Genomic DNA, 21,667 nt, shown 5'->3' with positions numbered 1-21,667 from the left:
AAACCCTTACCCTGTGGCATACAAGAGATATCCTGTCCTGTAAGGATCCCAGTTGCATGACTCAATGAGGAATAAGATTCAGTATTGGTGGCAAACAAGTCTGTAATGGGACTTCCGCACTGGTGAAATATGGGTATGATAAAATTTTTCAGAGACCATTCATGGTTGCTGATGGATTGTGTACCAAGATGGAATGTTACTGTGTTGTTAGCATTGTATATTAGGGATGTTAAATTTAGATTAATCAGCTAATCAAATTGTTGATGCAATTTGCATGGACATTTAATTAGTCAATAAGGGCACCGCATCTTTGAAGTGTACCAACAGCCCACAGGCAAAAGCACTGCAGAAAGCATGGAGCCAGCAAGGGACTCAAGCAGTCCCTGGATAACCCCAGGCTCCATGCAGTGCTGCCACTTTGAAATGCTGCAGGGAGCCCAGCGTCAGGCAGGGGAGTCCCCAGCTGGCTCCGGGTTGCACACATCATTTCAAAGCAGCAGCACCATGTGGAGCCCAGGGTCTGGCCCTGGGCTCCACACGGTGCTGCCACTTTGAAACACCCCATCCTCACCTCCCTCCCTCTTGCTGACTTGGATAGAGGCAGCAAGGCGGGGGAGGGGATAGAGGAAAGAAGTGATTAGTCAACTTATCTGATAAACATTTATTGGATAGTCAACTAGTCGTTCGCATCTCTACCGTGTATATTATCTCCTGGCTTCTCCATATTTGTTACATAATTCACTGTACCTCCATAACTCCTGGTTCCCACTGACTCTCCTGGCTCCACATCAATCTCCTGGCCTCCGCTTCCTCCTCCAACTCCCTCCACCCCCCAAACCAGGGCTAAATTCATCCTGGGATTTGTAGAGAGGAGTGATATTACAAACATGCAAGTATCACTTTTTCACAGCAGACTTACTAGCTATCTAGGAGGCTGTGAAAAGTTATAATAGTATGTTTGTTAATATCACTTTTCACAGCTTGGCAAGTAGCTGATTTGTACTGTGAAAAGTGACAGTATTAATACACACTGACATATCACTTTTTGCAGCATTATTTTTATTATTAAAGCTGCAAAAATTAAACCCATGCAAATTACAATGGTTTGGATGTGTAATTGTGCATGTGTTTGCCTAAAGTTAAATATTTTAGGAAAAAGTACCAATATAGCCACTAGCAAGAGCTAGTGGCCTCACTTTGAAGCTACCAAAATATTTCTTGCAAGAACCCCTGAACTAGACTGGGGAGTTAAGAAGGAGAAGAGGAGCTAGGTTCCTCCCATCCCACCTGCAGTTCATGGCTCCAGGGATTCACCCCACTAATGGTGTAGGAATATGGGGTAAGAACTCTTCTACAAAAACCTCACATCTTTTGGGGTTCCTCAATTTCTCGTCCAGATCCAGCACATAAACACCATTCTGCCTTCGTTTTAGTAGCTATTTTCCCTCTCAGGTGAACTACTTCTGTAGTTCAACTGGAAGAAAACGGTTTCAGAGGGAAGATTCAAGTCCAACTGATGAGGGAGCTAGAGCCGTACTTAATAGAATTTATCTTCTTCCTCTGGTTGGAGTGTGAAGCATAACTCCGTAGCTTATAAAGACTGAGTGGCAAGTTGTCAGGCTTCAGAATAAACAGCTCTACTTGTAAATCCATGACAAACCATTAACACAGGACCACAGCTGGAGCCTAGGCAGCCTCCAGCTTCCTCTTTCCTTCCCCAGCAGTCACACACTTTCCATATTCCTTGTCACCCAACATCTAGCAATCCACCAGGGTTGGCTTTACCAGGACTCAGTAGGCCACCCAATGATGGCTTCCAGTGTATGCAGACAGTGCCATTGCTAACCCATTGGGGGTCCTAAGCAAGACTACTGGGAGGGAGACCCTCTACAAACACTACACACTAACAATTAATGGGGGGGGGGGCGCTCCCTTGCGCTGGCTGGTGCCTTAAGGAACTGGCTTCTGTTTAGCAGTGGCGGAGCAGGAAAAGCCCCTGGTTCATTCAATGAGACAGGCCTGGTCGACACCTAAAACTTCCGACAAGCTGGCCCCACCCCTCAGGCCATGGCTGGGACACGTGCCTGCCCCACACCTGTGCCATGGGCGCGGACCCCGCTCAGGCAGCAGCAGCAGCGCAGACACGGGCAGGTACCACTGTGGCGGCGGGAGGGGGGGCACCAAGCCCTGAGCGCCGGGGAGCGGAGCCAGGCAGCTCTATGGGCCCTCAGCAGCCTCCCAGCGCTGCTGCCCCCTCCCCCGCGCTCGGTAGCCACGGCAACCCCCTGATCCCCCCCCTCACTGGGGGCGACTCACCATGTTATTCCCCCTCCCGGCACCGGAACTAGCGAATCCCACCCTCCCCGGGGCCGGAAGAGGCAGACCCATGAGTTGCCATGGTGAAAAAAAAAAAGGAGGAGGAGGAGCAACGTCCCTTTTCACTTGTTGGCGCCGGGACCGGAAGTGACGCCACTACGCTCGGAGGGACGGAGCAGAGACTGCCGCCACGTTCGCCCGAGGAAGCGGTAAATGCGCATGCGTCCCTCACCCCGTGCTTTCCTACCAGAGCTAGGAAGCGGCGGCGTCCCGGACCAATCAGCGCGCTCCTAGGTTGGGCGTGGTTGTAGGCCCGGCCCTGGGGGGGGGGTTCTTCTCTAGGCACGTGGGCTGGAGCCTGCATAGAGCCTGCCTGTGTCCGCTCTGTGATTTCCTGCAAGGCTCCACCACAGTCACGAGTGTGAAAAATGTGTCACTGATTGTGAGATGGTGTCTTATGTGCTTCCACCTGCTGCTACACAGATTTCAAAGCGAAGGCAGGCGTTTCTCAAAGGGGGGAGGGAGGCGAGATAACAGAGCTGTCCTGTTCAACTTATTCATAAATGATCTGGGAAAAAGAGTAAATAATGAGGAAGCAAAATTTGCAAATGCAAAATCAAAATAGTTACGTACAAAGAAGAGCTACGAAGGGTCTTACAAGATCGGGTGACAAAACGGTAAAGAGTGGTGGAGCCAGCTTCTCCCACTAACCAGTCCCTTCCTTATTTAGGGTGGCTGCAACAAGCAGCAGCATCTTGCAGGCACAGCTGCCAGCAACACCTCCTTAGCAGTTAAGGAGGCATGTGGGATCTAAGGGAAGGGGTGGCCAGAGCTGGGCAAGACCCAGAACCCCTTCCTGAAGTGGGGAGCTGAGAAACGGGAAGGAAGAGCAGCCACAGCTGGGCAAGCCCCAGAGGCTTTGCTCTGGGTGGTGCATCAGTTAAGGTTGGGGGTAGGGGGTTCTTCTCACTTTTGTGGGGTCTTCAACTGATATCTTTGGGGGTTAGTGGCTCCCACCCCAAAAAGGGTTCTCCACTGCTGCATTAAAGGTATGAAATAGCTTCACTACCAGGAGAGATTAAAAAGGCTAGTACTTTTCAGCTTGGAAAATAGATAAGGGATACAATAGAGGTCTTTAAAATCATGAAATGTGTAGAGAAAGTGAATAATGAAGTGTGACTTACACCTTATAACACAAGAACCAGGGATCTCCTAATGAAATTAATAGGCAGCAGGTTTAAAACAAAACGAAGAACTACTGCATACAACACAGACTCTACCTCTGAAACTCATTGCCAGGGGCCATTGTAAAGGCCAAAATTATAAATGAGCTCAAAGAATTAGATAAATTCATGGAGTACAGGTCTATTGATGGGTATCAGCAAAATGGTCAGGGATGCAGCCCCATGGTTTGAATCCCATAAGCCTCTGTCTGCCAGAAGTTAGGATAATGGCCCTGTTCTGTTCCTTTCTTGTGAAGCATCTAGCATTGGGCACTGCTGGAAGACAGGATACTATGCTAAATGGATCATTGGTCTGATGCTGTATGGCCATTAGAACATAACGGCCATACTGGGTCAGACCACAGGTCCATCTAACCCCATATCCTGTCTGCTGACTGACTGTGGTCAATACCAGATGTCCCAGGGGAAGGGATCACAACAGGTAATCCTCATTTCATCCCTCCCATCACCCACCTCCAGAGAAACAGAGGCTAGGGCGACCGTTCCTACCCATCCTGGCTTATAGCTATTGATGGACCTAACCTCCATGAATCCATCTAGCTCTCTTTTGAACTTTGTTAAAGTTCTAGCCTTCACCACATCCTCTGGCAAGACATTCCACAGGTTGACTGTGCACTGTGTGAAGAAGAACTTTCTTTTGTTTTAAACCTGCTGCCTATTACATTTATTTGGTGACCCCTAGTTCTTATATTGTGGGAATAAGTAAATAACTTTTCCTTATTCACTCTTTCCACACCGATCATTTTATAGACCTCTATCATATCCCGCCCCCCCCCTTACTCTCCTCTTTTCTAAGCAGAATAGCCCAAGTCTTTTCAAATCCCTAGGTTTTTTTGCCCTTTTCTGAACCTTTTCCAATACCAATATATCTTTTTTGAGATGAGGCGACCACTTCTGCATGCAATATTCAAGATGTGGGCGTACCATGGTTTTATATAGAGGCAATAAGATATTTTCTGTCTTATTCTCTATCCCTTTCGTAATGAATGCTAACATTCTATTTGCTTTTTTGACTGCCACTGCACATTGAGTGGATGTTTTCAGAGAACTATCCACAATGATTCCAAAATCTCTCTCTTGAGTAGTTGTAGCCAAATTAGTCCCCATCATATTGGATATACAGTTGGGATGTTTTCTAATGTGCATTACTTTACATTTATCAACATTAAATTTCATTTGCCATTTTGTTGCCCAATCCCTTAGCTTGGTGAGATCTTTTTGAAGCTCTTCAGTCTGCTTTGGTCTTAACGGTCTTGAGCAGTTTGGTATTACCTGCAAATTTTGCCACCTTATTGTTAACCCCTTTCTCTAGATCATTTATAAATAAGTTGAATAGGATGCATCCTAGCACAGACCCTAGTTACCTCTCTCCACTTGGAAAACTTACCATTTATTCCTAGCTGGTGGTTCCTGTCTTTTAACCAGTTATCAATCCAAAAACAAACCTTCCCTCTTATCCCATGACAGCTTACTTTACTTAAGAACGTTTGATGAGGGACCTTGTCAAAGGCTTTCTGGAAATCTAAGTATACTATATCCACTGGATCCCCCCAGCCACATATTTGTTGATCCCTACACATTCCTACACGTGACTTGTATGGAAAAAAAATCTGTGCCATATATAGGGATGTGAACAGGTAACTGGTAAGCATCACCCTAAGGCTCCGTCTACACTGGCAGCTTCTTGAGGAAGAACAGCTGTTCTTCCACAAAAACTTGCCAGCTGTCTGCCCTGCACAAGTATTCTTCCATAAGTAAATTTACAGTATAGTGTTGTAAACAGGGCTTCTTATGGAAGAGTTATTCCTCTCCCCACAAGGAATAAGCTTGCTTGCGGAAGAGCTCTTTCAGAAGAGGGCAGTGTAGACAGGCAACATGAATTTCTTGCTCAAGGAGTCCCTATGGTTAAAATGGCCATCAGAGCTTTCTTGCGGAAGAGAGCATCTACACTGCCACGGATGCTCTTGCGCAAAAGCAAGACAGGGTAGACACTCTCTTGTGGAAGAGTTCTTGCACAAGAAGCTTCCAGTGTAGACATAACCTTACTGTGTGATGCTTAACCATTACTCGCTAACTAGTAGCTCTGGGAGCCACCATGGGCAGAGGGCTGCTCTCACCAGGCCCCCTGCACAGGGCCAGCAGAAACTCCCTACCTCAGGCTGAAGCAGCCCCCGCTACCAGAGGTAGGGGCTGCTGTGGCTGGACTAAAGCAGCCCCTGCCCAGGTAGGCTGGAGTGGCCCCTACCCCACCCTTCTGTTTAAACCAGTTAACAGATTAAATGGAATTTTATATCCCTAATGCCCTATCCACATCATTCTAGAACTTGTGTCTAATATAGATGGAAGAGACATTTTCACAGACCTTTACTTAAAATCTAGGAGATGGGTGTGGCATACCACAGAGGGGTTTTTTTTCCATTGAAATTTCCTTTGTGCATATCTAAAACAGAAAAAAAACTATGCAGCATTTTAGGGGAGGCAGTTTAGGCACTGACTCTAGCTGCTGTCTTCCTTGCCAATCAAAACCAACAGGGCAAGTCAGAAAGGAACAAAGGAAGAAGGGATAAACAACATAGATGATACTTATCCAGATCTCTGCTGGTTGTGAATTCTGCTCATCATTTATGTTATTTAGTTTTATTTTATATCCAGGGTGTTTATCTCCTGCAAAAATTAGGCTGTTAATGTGGCTGATGGCATTTAAACGAGCTGCAGAAGTATTAGCTTCCTCATATACAAAGATTGATTTCACCTCCCTGACAGTTACTAACTCCCAAAGACAAGCAAAACGTTTGAGAAAACATGATGCCTCATGCAGGTGACAAGGATGATATCTGGAAATATAAAATATGTTGCTGGTAGAAGGAAGATATTGAAGCTAAGACATATGATTGGCAGAGACCAGGGCTGAGATTTTCAAAAGTACCTGGCAGATTTATCAGAGGTGCCCAAGGATCAGACAACAATGGGACCTCGTTGTGCTAGGCACTGTACAGAAACAGAGTAAATGGCCCCTGCCCTTATGAGCTTACAATCTAAACAGATGAGAAAGGGAGAGGATTAGTTCAGCCAAACAGTCAGGGAAGAGATGAAAAAGGCATATCAGGACGGTAGAAAATTCTTTGAATGGCCAAAGGTCCCTTCTTGAATTCCTCCTGCCCTTACCACGCTGGCTTCTCTCTGTAGTTCCTTCCCCTCTCTCCTCCCCCCCCTCCCCCCCGACAGTCAGAAGAATGGAAGGGAAGAGCAGTTGTAACTAGTGCCTCTAGCCTGTGGGGAGGAGGAGATAAGAAAGGGAGGTTCCCCTGCATATTCTCAGAAGAATAATTAGAATAGTTCAGGAACACTATAAAGTATAAATATCATGTGTTCACAGGAAACATTAACAAATTATTTTCAGACAGTTCAGCTGCTAGGAGGAACACAAGTCACACTGAAAATCAAAGTATTTGGAAACATCTGAAACTCCCAGCCCTTGAGTCTAGTTCTAGCTGTACCACAGCCTTTTTATGAGACCTTGGTCAAATCACTTCAATGAAATTCACACTACGATTTATTTTGGAATATTACCATAATAAATCATATCAAGCAAACTTGTTTGAAATAGATCTTGCTGTATTTACTGTGTCTTAAGGGGTTAACTGTGCACACAATATACACAACAGCTCAGGGCATCACTGTGTTTTAATTAATACTTTTGTACATACTCCACACTGAAAAAAATACAAATAGCTGAATGTGCGAGCAATTTCCTCAGTAGAGAAGGCAGGCAAGGCTCCCATGCTCTGCTAGTATATGGCAAAAATGAGATGTTTAGCAGCACTTTAAACACATCCAGTGGCTATCAGTGACCAACCTCCCCCCCGTCACCGCATATGTACTTGATTCTTCAACTACTGCAAACCAGGTTACTCCACAGTGCACCAAGTTCTCATGGTACTGTGCATGGTAGCAACAGCAGAAACTAACCTAATTCTGATAATCAACCCCACTTTTAAAATGTACTGATGTAAACTATGTATTCTGAGCCAAAGCCAAATGGTCTTAAACCGTTTGGGAATGACTTAGTCATGAGCTATGTACATTTGAATTAAGCCAAACATAACATAGAACCCTACATGGATACAAAATTGGTGTCTCCAAAAAATAAGCTACCGATCCCCATCTACATCTGTGGATATTTGCAAACATACAGGGTTCTAGATACAAAATGTGTATCAGCATCTGCAAAAGTAAGCCCTGGATATCCTGGATTTGCAAGGTTTTACCTATAACCATCTTTATTGTAAAATATTTCCTATGGATGATGCTGACCAACAGTTTAAGACTGCAATTAGTGGACCATTTCAGATAAAATTCCTCCAATGCTCACACATGCTTTTGTATCTCAATATTAAAAAAAAATAACCCTGAAGAGCTTAAAGCTAAACACAGCCTTTCTGTAAGGAACAGCCAGTTGGAGAGAAGGAGGCAGCGAAATACAGGGGATAACAAAAATTGACTATTCAAAGTCACTGGCAGACAACTAGCTGTGATGAGAAATATAAAAATGTGACATGGAGCTATTGGCCTGACTCCTTAAATGAGGTGGTTTTAAAAGCATTCTGTGTTACATATGGTAAAGACATTCTCCTCCAAAATTGTGTTAGAATGACTTAACCAGGGGTTAGACAGAGTCACTGAAAGGAAGCGTGATGAATTTAAATTCCCAGGCTTCTGCTCCAAGCATTATCACACGTTCTCTTAGCTCCACTAAATAACCAATTTCCCCCACTGGTCTGCCATCTTTGATTATGAGTTTGGTCCCCCCATGGAGAGAAAGAATCTTGTCTCAGGATGAGTCAGCTGAGGAGCTTTAGCTGGGCTGAGGCATGTTTTTTTCCCCCTTGTATTTTCAAACTGTTGGCCCAGACCACTGGGATTAAATAGTCACCCGAATCACAGTTTCCACTTTATTTGTAATCTGGCACAATTGTGAGGTAATTGCACATATTCAATATCTGCACACTGTTTATTTAGGAAATAGCACTTAGGTTTACATTAACTTTTTAAATACTTGAAGTGAGTCTTGTCCTACAGAAATGAAATGAGGTATTTACACATTTCCCCTCAATGCCCCCCATGTTCTGGTATTACATCAGAAAATGTTATAAGCGGTAATTGAATAAGATTCAGTTTTGGACAACTTATGTAACAAAACTGACAGACAGGAAAACAGTAAAAACAAGACAAATAGCAACATTTTATTGTGGGGCAATCAACACTGAAACTAAAGCTATGTGAATGCTCATCATGCTTTTTTACATACATTTTTCTTTTACCAACAGGAGGACATAGCTTAATACTCCGTAGCAATGTTTATAACATTTCAAAAGCAAAACATTCACGAAAGGACACACTTGTGTATGAGTCTCTCAGAGCAAAAATACAACTAACCTCACTCCAGTTTGAATCATCTGGTAAATTTGCTGCAAACTATGATATTGTTTTGTCTGCACCTTTGCTTTTTGGAATTTTGGGTTATGAAAAGTGGCCTCTTGACATGGTTCAACTTTGTACTTGTGAGGGACCAAATTCCAAAACTCCCCCCTGTATCTCACATCTTCAATTAGGTGAGAGACTACATTAAAAAAGGATTCCTCCCCACTACCTTCTTCCCACAAAGGCAGAAGCAGCGTAGAATTGAAGGGAAGCATCACAACCACAGTGTTGGAGAACAGATAAATGCTATATATAACAATCTACTGGTAGAAATATTCCCCCTCTCCTTCAGAGTCACTTCTCTAAGAACAGGATTATAAAAGTCTTCTAAAGAAACACTTTAGAGAATTACTGCAAAAATAAAAATGTTATCTCCTAAGTCTCAGAATCTGGAGATCAAAAGGTCATGCCTGAAAACAAATTCAGTGATATAATCTATCCAATGGATTTTTGGCCATTAAAGTTTCTACTTTGCCAATTACTGCTGGGCTCAGGAAATAGTTATTGCCAAAGTAAAGTGAGTTTCCATTCTAAGAGAATGTCTATAGCTGCTGCGCTGCAGCTGTACTACAATAAGTAAAGTCTACACTGAAGTGTAGTGTCTATGTTGATAAGAGGGGTTCTGCCATTGAAATAGGTAATCCACTGTCCTGAGAGGTGATACCTTGGTTAACAGAGGATTCTTCTATTGACCTAGTACGATCTACATTTGGTCAGGAGTATTAATCTTTTGCAACCCTGAGAAATGTAGCTATACCAATGTAAGTTGTCAGTGTACACCAGACAAAGGATATTCCAGAAGTAGGAAGACCCTAGCACACATCACCTGAAAACTATAAAAGCTGATCCTCTCTCTTTGCCAGGAAGCAAGGGACAATAAAAAGTTGGCTTGTCATTATTGACTTGTATCTATATAAAACTGTCAAAAGCTCATACCCTTTCCTAAGACCTCTAAACAATAAAAACATGGAAATTCACCAAAGCAAGTGAAGAAGCATCATTCAATACTCAACAGCTCAAGAGAACCTAGCTTATAGTGAAACCAACAACTGCCTTGAAACAAAGCAGCATCAGAACCATGGCACAATTGTGACAGATTGTTACCAATCTGCCTGAGGCGTCAGGGTCATTGGGGTATGACACAGTGACCTCAATAACAGGTTATACCACTACCTACTCACTCCTTTTTATTTCATTCTCCCCATATATAATTTGGCAAAGGTCACCAACACCCATTAATGCCAAAGGCATTTGGACAACGGGAACAAGGAAGGAGCCTAACTAAGACGACAATTCTTTCCATTCCCGTAGCTGAGAAACACAAGAGATCTGCAAAGTGTCAAAGTGAAGCATTGTGGAGTAACTAAATACATAACATTTAGTTGGAGACATGATCTATGCTACCAAGTTTTGCCAGCATAGCTGTATTTATTAGGAGTGTGGAAAGTCTCAAACCCTCAATAAAATAGTTATGCTAGTAAAACCCTCAAGGTAGGTGCAACTATGAGAAATGGAAGACTGCTTTCTTGAACATAGCTAATGACATTTAGGGAGACCAGCAGAAAACAACCAAGAACCCCGCGTACACTGCATTGACATGAAGGAGATGTCGGCTGAGGCACTGTAGCATCGATAGGGCTAGAGTAATTATGAAATATCCTTGACATGTGGGTGAATACAAAATAGATACACAGGTTTGCTTCACACTTGGATAAGGAAGTCCATAGCAGTTGCTCAAATGTCAATTTCAACTGACACAGGTTACAAAATAATTTGATGGCCTGCATTAAATGCTTGAAATGCTTGATAATTAAGCTTGTATTCTTCAGGATGGATCTGGCAACCGAGTCAACAGATGTTATAGTTGTTCCTGTATACTGGACAAAATGTATTATTTCTATTCCGTGGAGAAGATTACATCAGTCCTTCATTCCCCCGTCAAACTACATAGTGTGCTTTAATCACACTTAATTTCTTATTAATATCCTCAGAGGAGGATTGGAGCCCATTCCTCATTTAAAAAAAAAACGTACAATTGATTCTCCTACTCCCACCCATGTGATTTTCTACATTGAATTCCATGCCTGACAGAGGTTAGCTATTACGCCACTTACTGTAGTGCAGCGCTAACTTTGGCTAATCAGAATGATTTTGACCAGGAGCAACAGAAGCTAGGTTTGTTTGTTTTTTTTAAACACAAACTCTCAATGCAGAACCTGGATGAAGTCCATGTGCAAGCAAGAAGGAATGGCTGATTTGAATATAAGGCAGGCCTATTCCCAGCATTCACAAATCACTCTTTTAGTGAGAGAAGTATGCAAGACTGTGCTATAATGCTGAGCTGCACTTCTGCCTGGCCTCTTCCAGTTCTGTGCTTTGAGAAAACGTAGTGCCTAATAGCTCAAAAAAAGGATGTAAGAGGGATCAGAGACCTGTACTGGCTACACAGCAGAGATTAAATAACAATCTTCTCTCTCTCTCTGATGCATATGAACATTTATGGTTTCTCTGTGACCCTAGCTAATAATGCTGCATCATGCAGGTGGTGTTTTCCATTAACAGGTGAGGAATGATTTTTACACTTCATGTGTGACTCTGAAATCTGACACTACTAATGAAACATGAAGGAATGGACTAAAAGGAAAATTTTGCTCGGAAAATTAAAAAGACTAAAATATTTAAAATAAAACTATTTACCTAAAATAATTATTGCACCAAATGGTACTTAAGACAAGCCTACACAATTTCATGGAAAGAGAAATGAGGAGTCTTAAGTCTGACTAGGAAACCAAGAAGTACTAACCAACTTTAGCGATGAAATCTATGACAAAGGTAGAATGAATTACCCAGAAGTGCCCAGCTTCACAATTTTAGGGCAAAACAAAACAGAATTTTAAACCTCTAGAAAACTGAGGCATCAAAATATTATAGTGCTACTTCTACCTTTCCAAGCTGTCCCAAGAGTTGGACCAGGAACAGAACTCACATACCTTCATTATGTATAATATTTGAACAAACAAACAAAACACCCACACCTTTGCACTCTTGCAGTTTTTTAATCAAACAGATTATACTCTTTAAAGGGCATTTCAGTGTAACAGTGCCTCTTCTATTTCTGATCTCCTGCTATTGCTTTAATTCTTTTTGTAATATTAAGCCATCTCTACAGTTCTTCAGACCTGAACAGAAAAATCATATTTAGGTCTCTGAACAGCAGACAGAGCTTGCGCCATTCTATACTTCTTGATATTGTGCAATGGATAAAAGAGGGCTCTGTCATAGAATTGTAAGCATCCTAGTCCTACATCAGTTAATTCTTTTTATAGCTAAACTAGAAGATCAACTCTCTTCAGTGATTTGACTGCTCTATTCTGGAAGCAATAAGAAAAGTTAATATTTTGATGGCAACCTGAATAGAAAACACTCAAGTTTCCAATTTTAGAAGAAAACCTACAAACAAGCTATATAAACAGATTTCTAAATTACTGATGGTAAAAATCCAGGCACTATTTTATAGCAAAATCTTCACAAGTTGGGGAGGTTCGTTTTTGTAATTACTGTAGATTTTTTGAAGAAGGCATCTGATGCCATCCTACAAAGATTTTCTTATGGATGTTTTAATCCTAGTTTAGCTCCACAGTAGAATTTGTAAACAAAATGTTGACTGTATGCAGCATAGGCCAAATATTCATTTCTTTTTATTACAGTATTTAAAGGTCATGGTTTAAATTTCTTCATTATGTCATTTAATATAAAAAAGCTTTTGGTGTTTTTTTGTTGTTTTGTTTTTACACACACAAAGAATGTAGTGATTTTACTTTTTAAAAAAAGCAGATCAGTTGAGTTTATTTCAGATCTTAGTATACAAACCGAAGCACATGAAAGGTATAAAAATTTACTGTGTGCTATGTATTAAATATCTAGCCACTTATTTTAATGCTCTCCTCTGTAGCTTAAAGTAAGGGCGAGAATGGAAACTTATCTAAACTTTTAGTTACTGTAAACAAACTAATACATTGTAGAAATACTACAGTAGTTCTAAAACTTTACAGTTGGACAGCATCATTTATTCTCTCCAAAATCAGTTGGGCTTCAAGTAAGAGTTAACATACCTTAAGAATAAGCTAGCATTCCACCGAGGAAGCTTTACAAAGGGATTAAAGAAAAACAGCACTGAGGAAAAACAACATAATGTAGCAATTTGTAACTAATTTAACACATTTTTAATAATTTCAATTGGTTTGATGGGATTTTGCTGTTCTGTTACCAAAGGTATTTAAAAAAACCTGTTCTGTGAATTGTATAGCCACACTATAACCAGACAAAGGACAAGATAGAAAGCAGCTGGTCTGTTACTATTTGGATACTTAAAAAAAATTATGTTCATTCCCAATGCTGTTCTTGTTGTGGGGGAAATGGCTCATTTGGCACAGTATGAATAAAATATTAAAAAATTGAAAAAAATGTACAGAGTTCTAGTTGTAAGTTAGTAATTACCAGGAGGAGAGCAGGAAAAGTAAATGTCATGGGGGGGGATGGGATGACCCTATATGTATAAATCTTTCAGCAATCAATACAACTGAACCTTATATTGGCAGCAAAATACACAAATTAATGTTCATACCATGATTAGATTGCTAGAAGTTTTACCCCAGGTTTTATTGTGCTTTAAACCTCCATGGCCTGCGAGTAAATCCTGACTAAAAAGGCAAGGAGGCCTTAATCAACACTTTCCACATTGTATAATTTTCCTTTCAAATGTAAATTGCCAGTGCAGATATTTAAAGGTATGAGAAGTCTTGTAAACTCTGGCTGCATTCCCGCAGTCTGTACCAGTTGCTCATTGCGAGCAATACTTTCTCCTCACTTTTATACAGCAGTTCTTTAAACTGTGGTATCACCAAAGTCCTTGTTCCAGCGAATATATGCATCCAGGGTCTGAGGACTCAAACTGCGCTTTATCTTCTTCAAAGACTCTGTGAAATCTGTCAATCTGATATTCCTCATCTACACAAAAAATGAAAGGTATTTTAAGACCATGAATATGCCATGTGCTTACTCAAATGAAGACTTTGGATTTTACTTTCAGAACACTACAAATATACATGCTTGTTAAAATTTGGATTTGAGTAGCTACAATAGAATTAGAATACAATGAAGACCACAAGTAATTAAAAAAAAATCTGACAACATTTAAGTCTCTTATGATCTAAAAAAGTGAAATATTACTAGTTTCTATTCAACTAGATGGTGCTAGTCAATGCATGTGATGGACTTGTGCTCAGAGCAGGAGGACCTTGTTCATAATGTTGTCTTTTCACAGATAACAGGATTAAAATGTCTTCTCACTAGGGATGTTAAATTTAGATTAATTGGCTAATCGAATAGTCGATGCAATTTGCTGCAGGGAGCACAGGCCAGCAGGGGCTCAAGCAATTCCCACTGGCCCTGTGCTCCCCATGACGGCAACACCACGTAGAGCCCGGGATCACTCCCCATGCAGTGCTGCTGTGGGGAGCCCAACATCAGGCACTGCACAGTGTTTCAAAGTGGCAGCGCCCTGTGGAGCCCACAGTCTGGCCCTGGGCTCCACATGGCGCTGCTGCTTTAAAGCACCCCATCCCCTTCCCCCACTTGCTGCCTTTTTCTGATAGAGGCAGAAGAGAGGGGGGAGCAACTATTTGACTAGTGTGTTGACTATCTGATAAGCATTTGCTTACTGGATAGTCGACTAGTCATTCACATCCCTACTTCTCATACAGTGGTGTTTTATTGTAAAATGCCCCCAGTCCACAGAAGACATGCACCAAAAGTATATACTCTTACTCTCCAAAATTATATTCATATGTAACTTTAGCATATTGTTCTTTTGATTCCTTAGAGCAGTCTGGCTATGCAAGAATTACATGCTAAGAACCGGGAGGGAGAAGCTAATTCAAGGAAGGGTGAAATAACCAAGGAAAAAATTCCAGATTGTCAAACGAACAAGAACAGTTTCTACACCTTTCACACCTTGGGAGGCTGAGAAAGCCTCCCAACAAGTCACTAAGACTGTCTAAACTGCTCTGCAGTTTGGATTACACAAACTGAAAGACTCTTCATTTGCATTAGCATAGTTCTCTTTAAAAAGGACTTTGTTAAAGGAGAGCTAGGAACTTTTTAGTTCACACCTGCAGCATCTACCTGGGTAGGTTACAGCATAGCACTTCGGTCACACAACTAATCACACCCATACAGACCTCTGGGGAAGCACAAATCCTACACAAACACATACATTACGATCTCAAAAGCTCCACACTTCTTTGGGCCTAGTGTTTGCTGGTGCAGCCAGACGTGCTACAATGACAACAGAAAAAGAAATACCCTGGACTGAGGGAATTGCAGCAATTTGTTTTTTTTATGTACAGTCAAATCCTATGACAATGAGGCTTTTAGCTAGGTGTAGAAAGACTCCACCATCCAAGAATTAATGGCTGGCTGTGTACCATCAACAGAAAACATGAAATACATTGCATTTATATTGGGCTCCTCTGCCTGCTGCTTCTGCTTACCCTGTCAGAGGCAAATCTTTAAAGACAGAGACAAAGATCAGCTTACAAATATAGCAGGATTATGGGAATCCCTTATCAGGGTGAACTCCACGTCTCTTACATGGTCTTCATCCTTTTACAAAAACTTCAATAATAAGGCTGCAACTCTGAACAAACAGCTAGACAGGAAATTAAGTTTCTCCCTACTCCTTTCCTGCAATATGCATTGGGCATGCATTTGCTCCACTTTTTCAGGAAGTAGTTGTACACTTGGGGCTTTGATTTGTTCAGTCTTTTTTGCATGCCTTCTGAGATTAGAAAAACATTCACACAAACAACAGCATGGGTACTAGGCGGACATATCACTTAAGCTACTCGTTTGATACTACCTTTCTGTGATGGACACAGAAATGTTATGTATTAATTTAATACTGAGATGCACCAAGTTTGTGACCCCTATGATGAAGTTATTATATATTGGGTTATATGCTCTGCTCTAGCTTCATAAGGGACTGTGGAAATATAAGCAGAGAAGAAACATAATGGATTTAGATTGTCAATCTTCCAAAAAAACATTGGAGGCCATTACAGGACAATGGTCTACTTCTAGGCTGAATCATAGAGTACTAGGACTGGAAGGGACCTTGAGAGGTCCTTGAGTCCAGTCCCCCACCCTCATGGCAGGACTCAGTACTATCTAGCAATATAGCTGTTTTGCCAGGCTGGAAGGTAGAGATTAAGAAAACGCTAAATAACACTAACTTTCTCAGAGAAGAAGGGTGTGTGGAGGGACAGGATTAATAAATCAGGAGATGGGAAAGGAGACTGAGGAGGAGTCCAAAGTTGGGCCTTTTCCCAGATGCTGGAAATGGTAAGCCAAAAGGCAGTCACTTATATATGCTGGTATAAGACTAAGATGTATTATTATAGTAATGGACCAGGATTCCACTGTGCTAAGCACCGTACAAACACAACAGCTCCAACCCTAAAGAACTTACAGTTCAGACACAGTTTACATACTTTTTTTGAAAAACTAATCTATTTATGAAATACACGCTTTTCAGCTACTTTGAATAGTTTAAGGTTTAAGCCTGAAGTTGGTTTCAACACATGTGTTCTCTGCTGGTGGGCACTGTAGATGCACTGAAGTTTGACCCAAGTCAAATTCTACATGCATTCTCCAGAAGCACAGGTTACATGGAGTGATAATATATTGCACCTAGTATCTTGAAGAGGAAAAAAAAGTTTCTCTTCCCATCTTCACCACTAATACGAGTCAAATTGTGCCCACCCTTGTTACCTCCCATCCATTCCTACTAAAGCTCTGGGGAGTAAGTTCGCACAAAACTTGACACTACCTCAATTATTGTTATATACACTTATTCTCAACATGGATCTTACGAGCTTCTTACCATAATGCCAAAGACATTCATATTGATATTTAAAAAAAAAAAATATTACTATTCAGCATTTTATATTTGCAAATACAATTTTGTTAGTAATAAAATTCATTTCCCAGACCTGAAAAAACCAGCTCTGTAAGCACAAAAGTCTCTCTCTCTCTCTCATACATGTATGTATGTATGTATGAAGAGAAGATTTAAAAATCAACGTTACCATGCCCACTTTGTCTTTTTATATATGCAGTGTTGTTGTAGCCATGTTGGTCCCAGCATACTAAAAGTCACTTTAGCCTTTCAAAGGAAATGGAAGGGGAGGAAATCCTAGGACTCCATGTTACCAATATTTTTAAGAGAGATCTTTTCTCTTAACTCAAACAAGGAATTTTTTTAAAATTAGGGAAAAATGTTTTTACAATAATTTAGACACATGTATATGTGTTCCACCCAGACGGAATAGTCATGTTACCGCAGCTTACCTCGCTGGCAGACATATTCTTCACTTGTTCTGGTTTTAGCTCTGTTTAGAAAAAAAATAAAGACACACGAGCAATGAGTTTCACACAAAAGACATCAAGAATTTTAATGCCTAAAACATTTTATGTTCAATTCTACATTGATAAGCGATTAAAATCGGTACTGGCACCTTGCAATGCAACATGCCTACTCCTTATATATTCTGAGTGGGAGCGCTTAGGTGACTACATTTTTATTGCTTTTCACTCCTCTTAGCCCTGGCACAGCCAACACAGCTGAGAGTATGAAATGATTCCATTTCTCTCTGCGAATGAACAGAATTATTTAAGTTCGAGACAGTGAAATTAGTTTGCACAAAGTTTAAAAGTAATGATTCTATAGAGGTCTTCAAATAACCACCTCATTGACAACAGATTGCAGACTACAGTGTAACAGAGAACTTTCAGTTACTCTGCATAAGATTTCCTACTAGAAGGATATAAAAATTGTAGTTTGTAGAGCTGGCATTTAGAAGGAGAATTTTTTTTAAATTTCACATTTGAGACAGAAGCCAGAAAGGAGAAGGAGAAAACACTGAACGCCCACAATGCAATTTTTATGGGCTATTCTCAAATAAGTACATGCTCAACATGAACATTTTATATTATAACATTTTATCTGTACACAACTTTTAAGTGTAAGCACGGGTTTCCATCTTACTGGAGAAAAAGAACATATGATGGCTCTGAGACAGCCACTTTTAATACAATAATGTTCCCTAGTTTTCATGCAGTTTAGTAGACCTGTGATTCCCCAAGTCTAATCACACTGATAAACAACAGCTGATTAAAAGAAACTACTGAAAAGAAAGTTTCTTCCCAGCAACTGGAGTTCAGAATATTTACAGATTCACATGCTAGAATTTGTGCTCTGTGCTTCAAACCCATGAATCACTTCAAAACAGCTTACTATTGGGGTGTGTGGGGGGGGGCCTTTGGCACCTCAACCTATAGAGACATAAAATTGAGTTACAGAAGGACCACATCCTCCAATTGCCCTCAGTTCTTTGCCGTTCTGAAAGACTCCAAAGTGAAGAGGAGAGTGTGTAAGCGTGGCACACATGGGCAATATATTTGGATACTTAAATTACCATTAGCCATCACTTCATAAAATTGTCTCTGCTGACCCCCCCCAATCTAGCAGATTAGCTACAGTAGCAATACCTAGAAGAACTGAGTAGCTTAACGGTAACTGAAAGGCTGCTTTTCTGACACAAGCCTCCAATTTGGCTCCAGCATTGAGAGTGAGCAGTGCTAAGTTAAGTGTTGTTTCAAATAAAAATTTTAAAAAGAGGAATGTTAAAAGATAGGACAGTGTGGCAGGCCTTACTTGATTGTGTTCATGTAATTCCATCACTGAACCTGCAAATGGTCCTAACAACTGAAAGCCTGTTTTCATACATGCAGATAAGATTAGACAATTCCCCTATGGCATTTCCTTCTGAAGACTACAAACAACCAATGATCAACAACTTTTTAGACATTCAATTTATGAAGTAGGTGAAGACTATTCTCCAATACAGACTGCTATGAGGGATATGATCTAGTTAAGATGGAATTGACACTAATTTGGGAGACATGCAATTCCATGAGTGAAGACAAAAATTGAAACATTTTTATCACCTATAAATATCAAATGGTTTATAATGACATTTTGAAAAGCACCAAAAAGCAATGCTACAGTGTCTTAGCATTACAAGACTCAGGATTTATTCTGGTTAATTTTGGAGATTGGGGAGAGATGGACAAATGACTAAGATGACACAGCATCTCAATTTCCTGTAGAGGTTTTAAAATAATAAAAACGCACTATAGGAAAAGCCACATTACTTACCTCGAATAGGGCCCAGTGCTGCATCCTTTGCTAATGCAGTTAAGTCACTTCCTGAGTATCCATCTGTCATTCTTTTACAGGGGGAGAAGGGAAGGACAGAAAAACAAAACAAAACTGTGAAATGCATCTTAATACATGCACATCACCAAAAAGTGAAATAGTATTTCCCTTCAGATTAGATAACAAATTGCTCAGCATAATTAGTAAATGACACAAATGTTACTTAGAACACATTTCTCAACTGAAAACACTTTAATGCATCAAGTTTAATATCAATATTAAATGTAAGTAGCATTCTAAGCAATCAAAGTCTAGCAGCTAAAATCTATTGCTGACAACCATTATAAAACACACACTCACTTATAAATGCAATTGTTTTTCTTCAAACAACCCACTAGATAGCACTTTCTACTCTCAAATACTTGCCTAGGACTGTCCCGATACAGTTGCTGGGGCTTCTTCATATCACAATGACTAGATTCTAATGGCAAATACTTTGTGTTGTGCTTCTACCCCATGACCAATTTCTTTGGTGATCCAGTCTACAGCAGAACCTCAGAGTTACGAACACCAGTTACAAACTGACCGGTCAACCACACCCCTCATTGGAACCAGAAGTACAAAATCAGGCAGCAGCAGAGAGAGAGAAAAAAAGGAAGAGACAGCAAATACATTTGACAAGACCAAGAAACCGTTCCTGTGCTTCATTTAAATTAAGATTGCTAAAAAGCAGCATTTTTCTTCTACATAATAAAGTTTCAAAGCTGTATTATATCCACTGTAAACTTTTCAAAGACCAACCATAATATTCTGTTCAGAGTTACAAACATTTCAGAGTTACGAATAACCTTCATTTCAGTATTCGTAACTGAGATTCTACTGTACTTTGGGGATTGCTGCAGCAATCTCACTCAGATCAAACTTGAAAAACATGGTAAGAACTGAAAGAAATCTTTACATTTTTCGAAAAATGTAGAGTTCCTGTTAGGGCTCTTCTTACATTGTAAGAAGTTTTCCATTAAAACTCACAACCTTTTGTTAATACAGCAGGCACACACAGTAAGTATACATTTATTATTGAAAAATTGCATTTTCAAAATAGTCACCAAAAATATTTGCCTATCTTAGGGTATATGTCTACACTGCCACCCTAGTTCGAGCTAGGGTGGCTAATGTAGGCATTCGAACTTGCAAATGAGGAATAACGGTAGTTCGAATTAGGAGCTTTAATTTGAACTACTTAGTCCGTGCCGCGTGTAGCCGCGGGCAGGGAGTTTGAACTACGGGCATTTAAAAATGGCGGCGCCCAGGAACATGCAAATAAAGCCTGGGATATTTAAATCCCGGGCATCATTTGCAAGTTCGAATGCCTACATTAGCCACTCTAGTTCGAAGTAGGGTGGCAGTGTAGACATACTCTTATAGTTTTATTCTGCTGCTTATTATGGTAGTGTCTGAATGTCTTCTATGTAAAAGCCAATAGCAGAGTCCCTAGTAGACTCCATGAAGAACAGATATTTCTTCCTTTTGGGGAGAAAAAAAATATTAGGTAGGGGGTTTTGCTTTTTTATTTAATCTTTTTTTAGTTGGTAGGGGTGTCAGACAGAAAGTGGTGTCAGCACTGAGTCGGTCAGTCTTAGGGTGATAAGGCTTTTCCTGAGAGGAAGATTTTGCAGCATTTCCTGAGAACAGTCATACTCTGGGCTCACCTGATTTTCTCTGGAAGTTTGTTCGACAGTTGGATCCCTCCCATCAATAATGCTTTATCCCAAACACTCATAGGCTTTGTAATCTGAATTCTGACAGAAGTACAGCTATCTCTGTAGTTTACTGATTGAAATGTGGTCTGTAATACAGCTTGACACTGATCCATTAACTGCTTTGAAAAGGAGGACCAAAGCCTTAAACTAGTATCAAAAGCTAACTAGCAAACAGAGGAGGGACTTCAATCCAGGCTTGACGTGCTCATAGCAGCCTAAGCCACAAAGGCAGTGGGCAGCTGAAGCCTGTGGATTGTCTTCATAATGAGTTACCATAATTCAGCCTGCAGGTGACAAATGCATAGATTACAAGAAGCTGGTCCTTTTCTGGGCATAACAAATAATGTCCCTAATAAACTGGAGATTTAAAAGGGTACCAGTGCCACCCAGACATCCAAGCCTAATGTGGCAAAACAAACCAAGCTTGAGCTTTTGCACCAATGGAGATGATATGCTTTCTAAGCATGATGGAGACAATGTTTAGGATAACGCTTCAGAAGTTTTTTCATTTTTTGACCACCAAGACCAAAACGATGCCCAGCTTGAGCCAGTTGCTCTTCATTCTCAAGCCAATTTCTTCGAGGTGT

The 21,667-nt window shown here is 40.8% G+C and overlaps 2 protein-coding genes across 6 annotated transcripts in view; both read right to left on the bottom strand.

Moving 5' to 3' along the window:
- The window catches only part of SLC30A6 (solute carrier family 30 member 6), a 28,747-nt gene extending 26,277 nt beyond the window's left edge, over positions 1–2,470 (bottom strand). The window contains exon 1 of one of the 2 annotated variants that reach the window (XM_006135220.5): positions 2,317–2,470. In XM_006135220.5, the coding sequence (XP_006135282.1) occupies positions 2,317–2,388 (72 nt within the window). In that variant the 5' untranslated portion in view covers positions 2,389–2,470. The remainder of the gene's footprint in view (positions 1–2,316) is intronic. The other variant, XM_006135219.5, reaches the window with a different exon arrangement.
- Positions 2,471–8,782: 6,312 nt separating this feature from the next.
- SPAST (spastin) overlaps positions 8,783–21,667 on the bottom strand; it is a 60,825-nt gene continuing 47,940 nt past the window's right edge. For all 4 annotated transcript variants that reach the window (XM_075924923.2, XM_075924924.2, XM_075924921.2 and 1 more), the window contains 3 exons: positions 19,321–19,391; positions 17,451–17,491; positions 8,783–14,048 (listed from right to left, as the gene is read on the bottom strand). In XM_075924923.2, coding sequence (XP_075781038.2) covers positions 13,926–14,048; positions 17,451–17,491; positions 19,321–19,391 — 235 coding nt within the window. In that variant the 3' untranslated portion in view covers positions 8,783–13,925. The remainder of the gene's footprint in view (positions 14,049–17,450; positions 17,492–19,320; positions 19,392–21,667) is intronic.

Source organism: Pelodiscus sinensis, chromosome 3 (genome assembly GCF_052426305.1).
Source record: "Pelodiscus sinensis isolate ZL-2025 chromosome 3, ASM5242630v1, whole genome shotgun sequence".
NCBI lineage: Eukaryota > Metazoa > Chordata > Testudines > Trionychidae > Pelodiscus > Pelodiscus sinensis.
The sequence above is the reverse complement of the archived record's forward strand: the minus strand, read 5'-3'. Positions and strand labels throughout refer to the sequence as shown.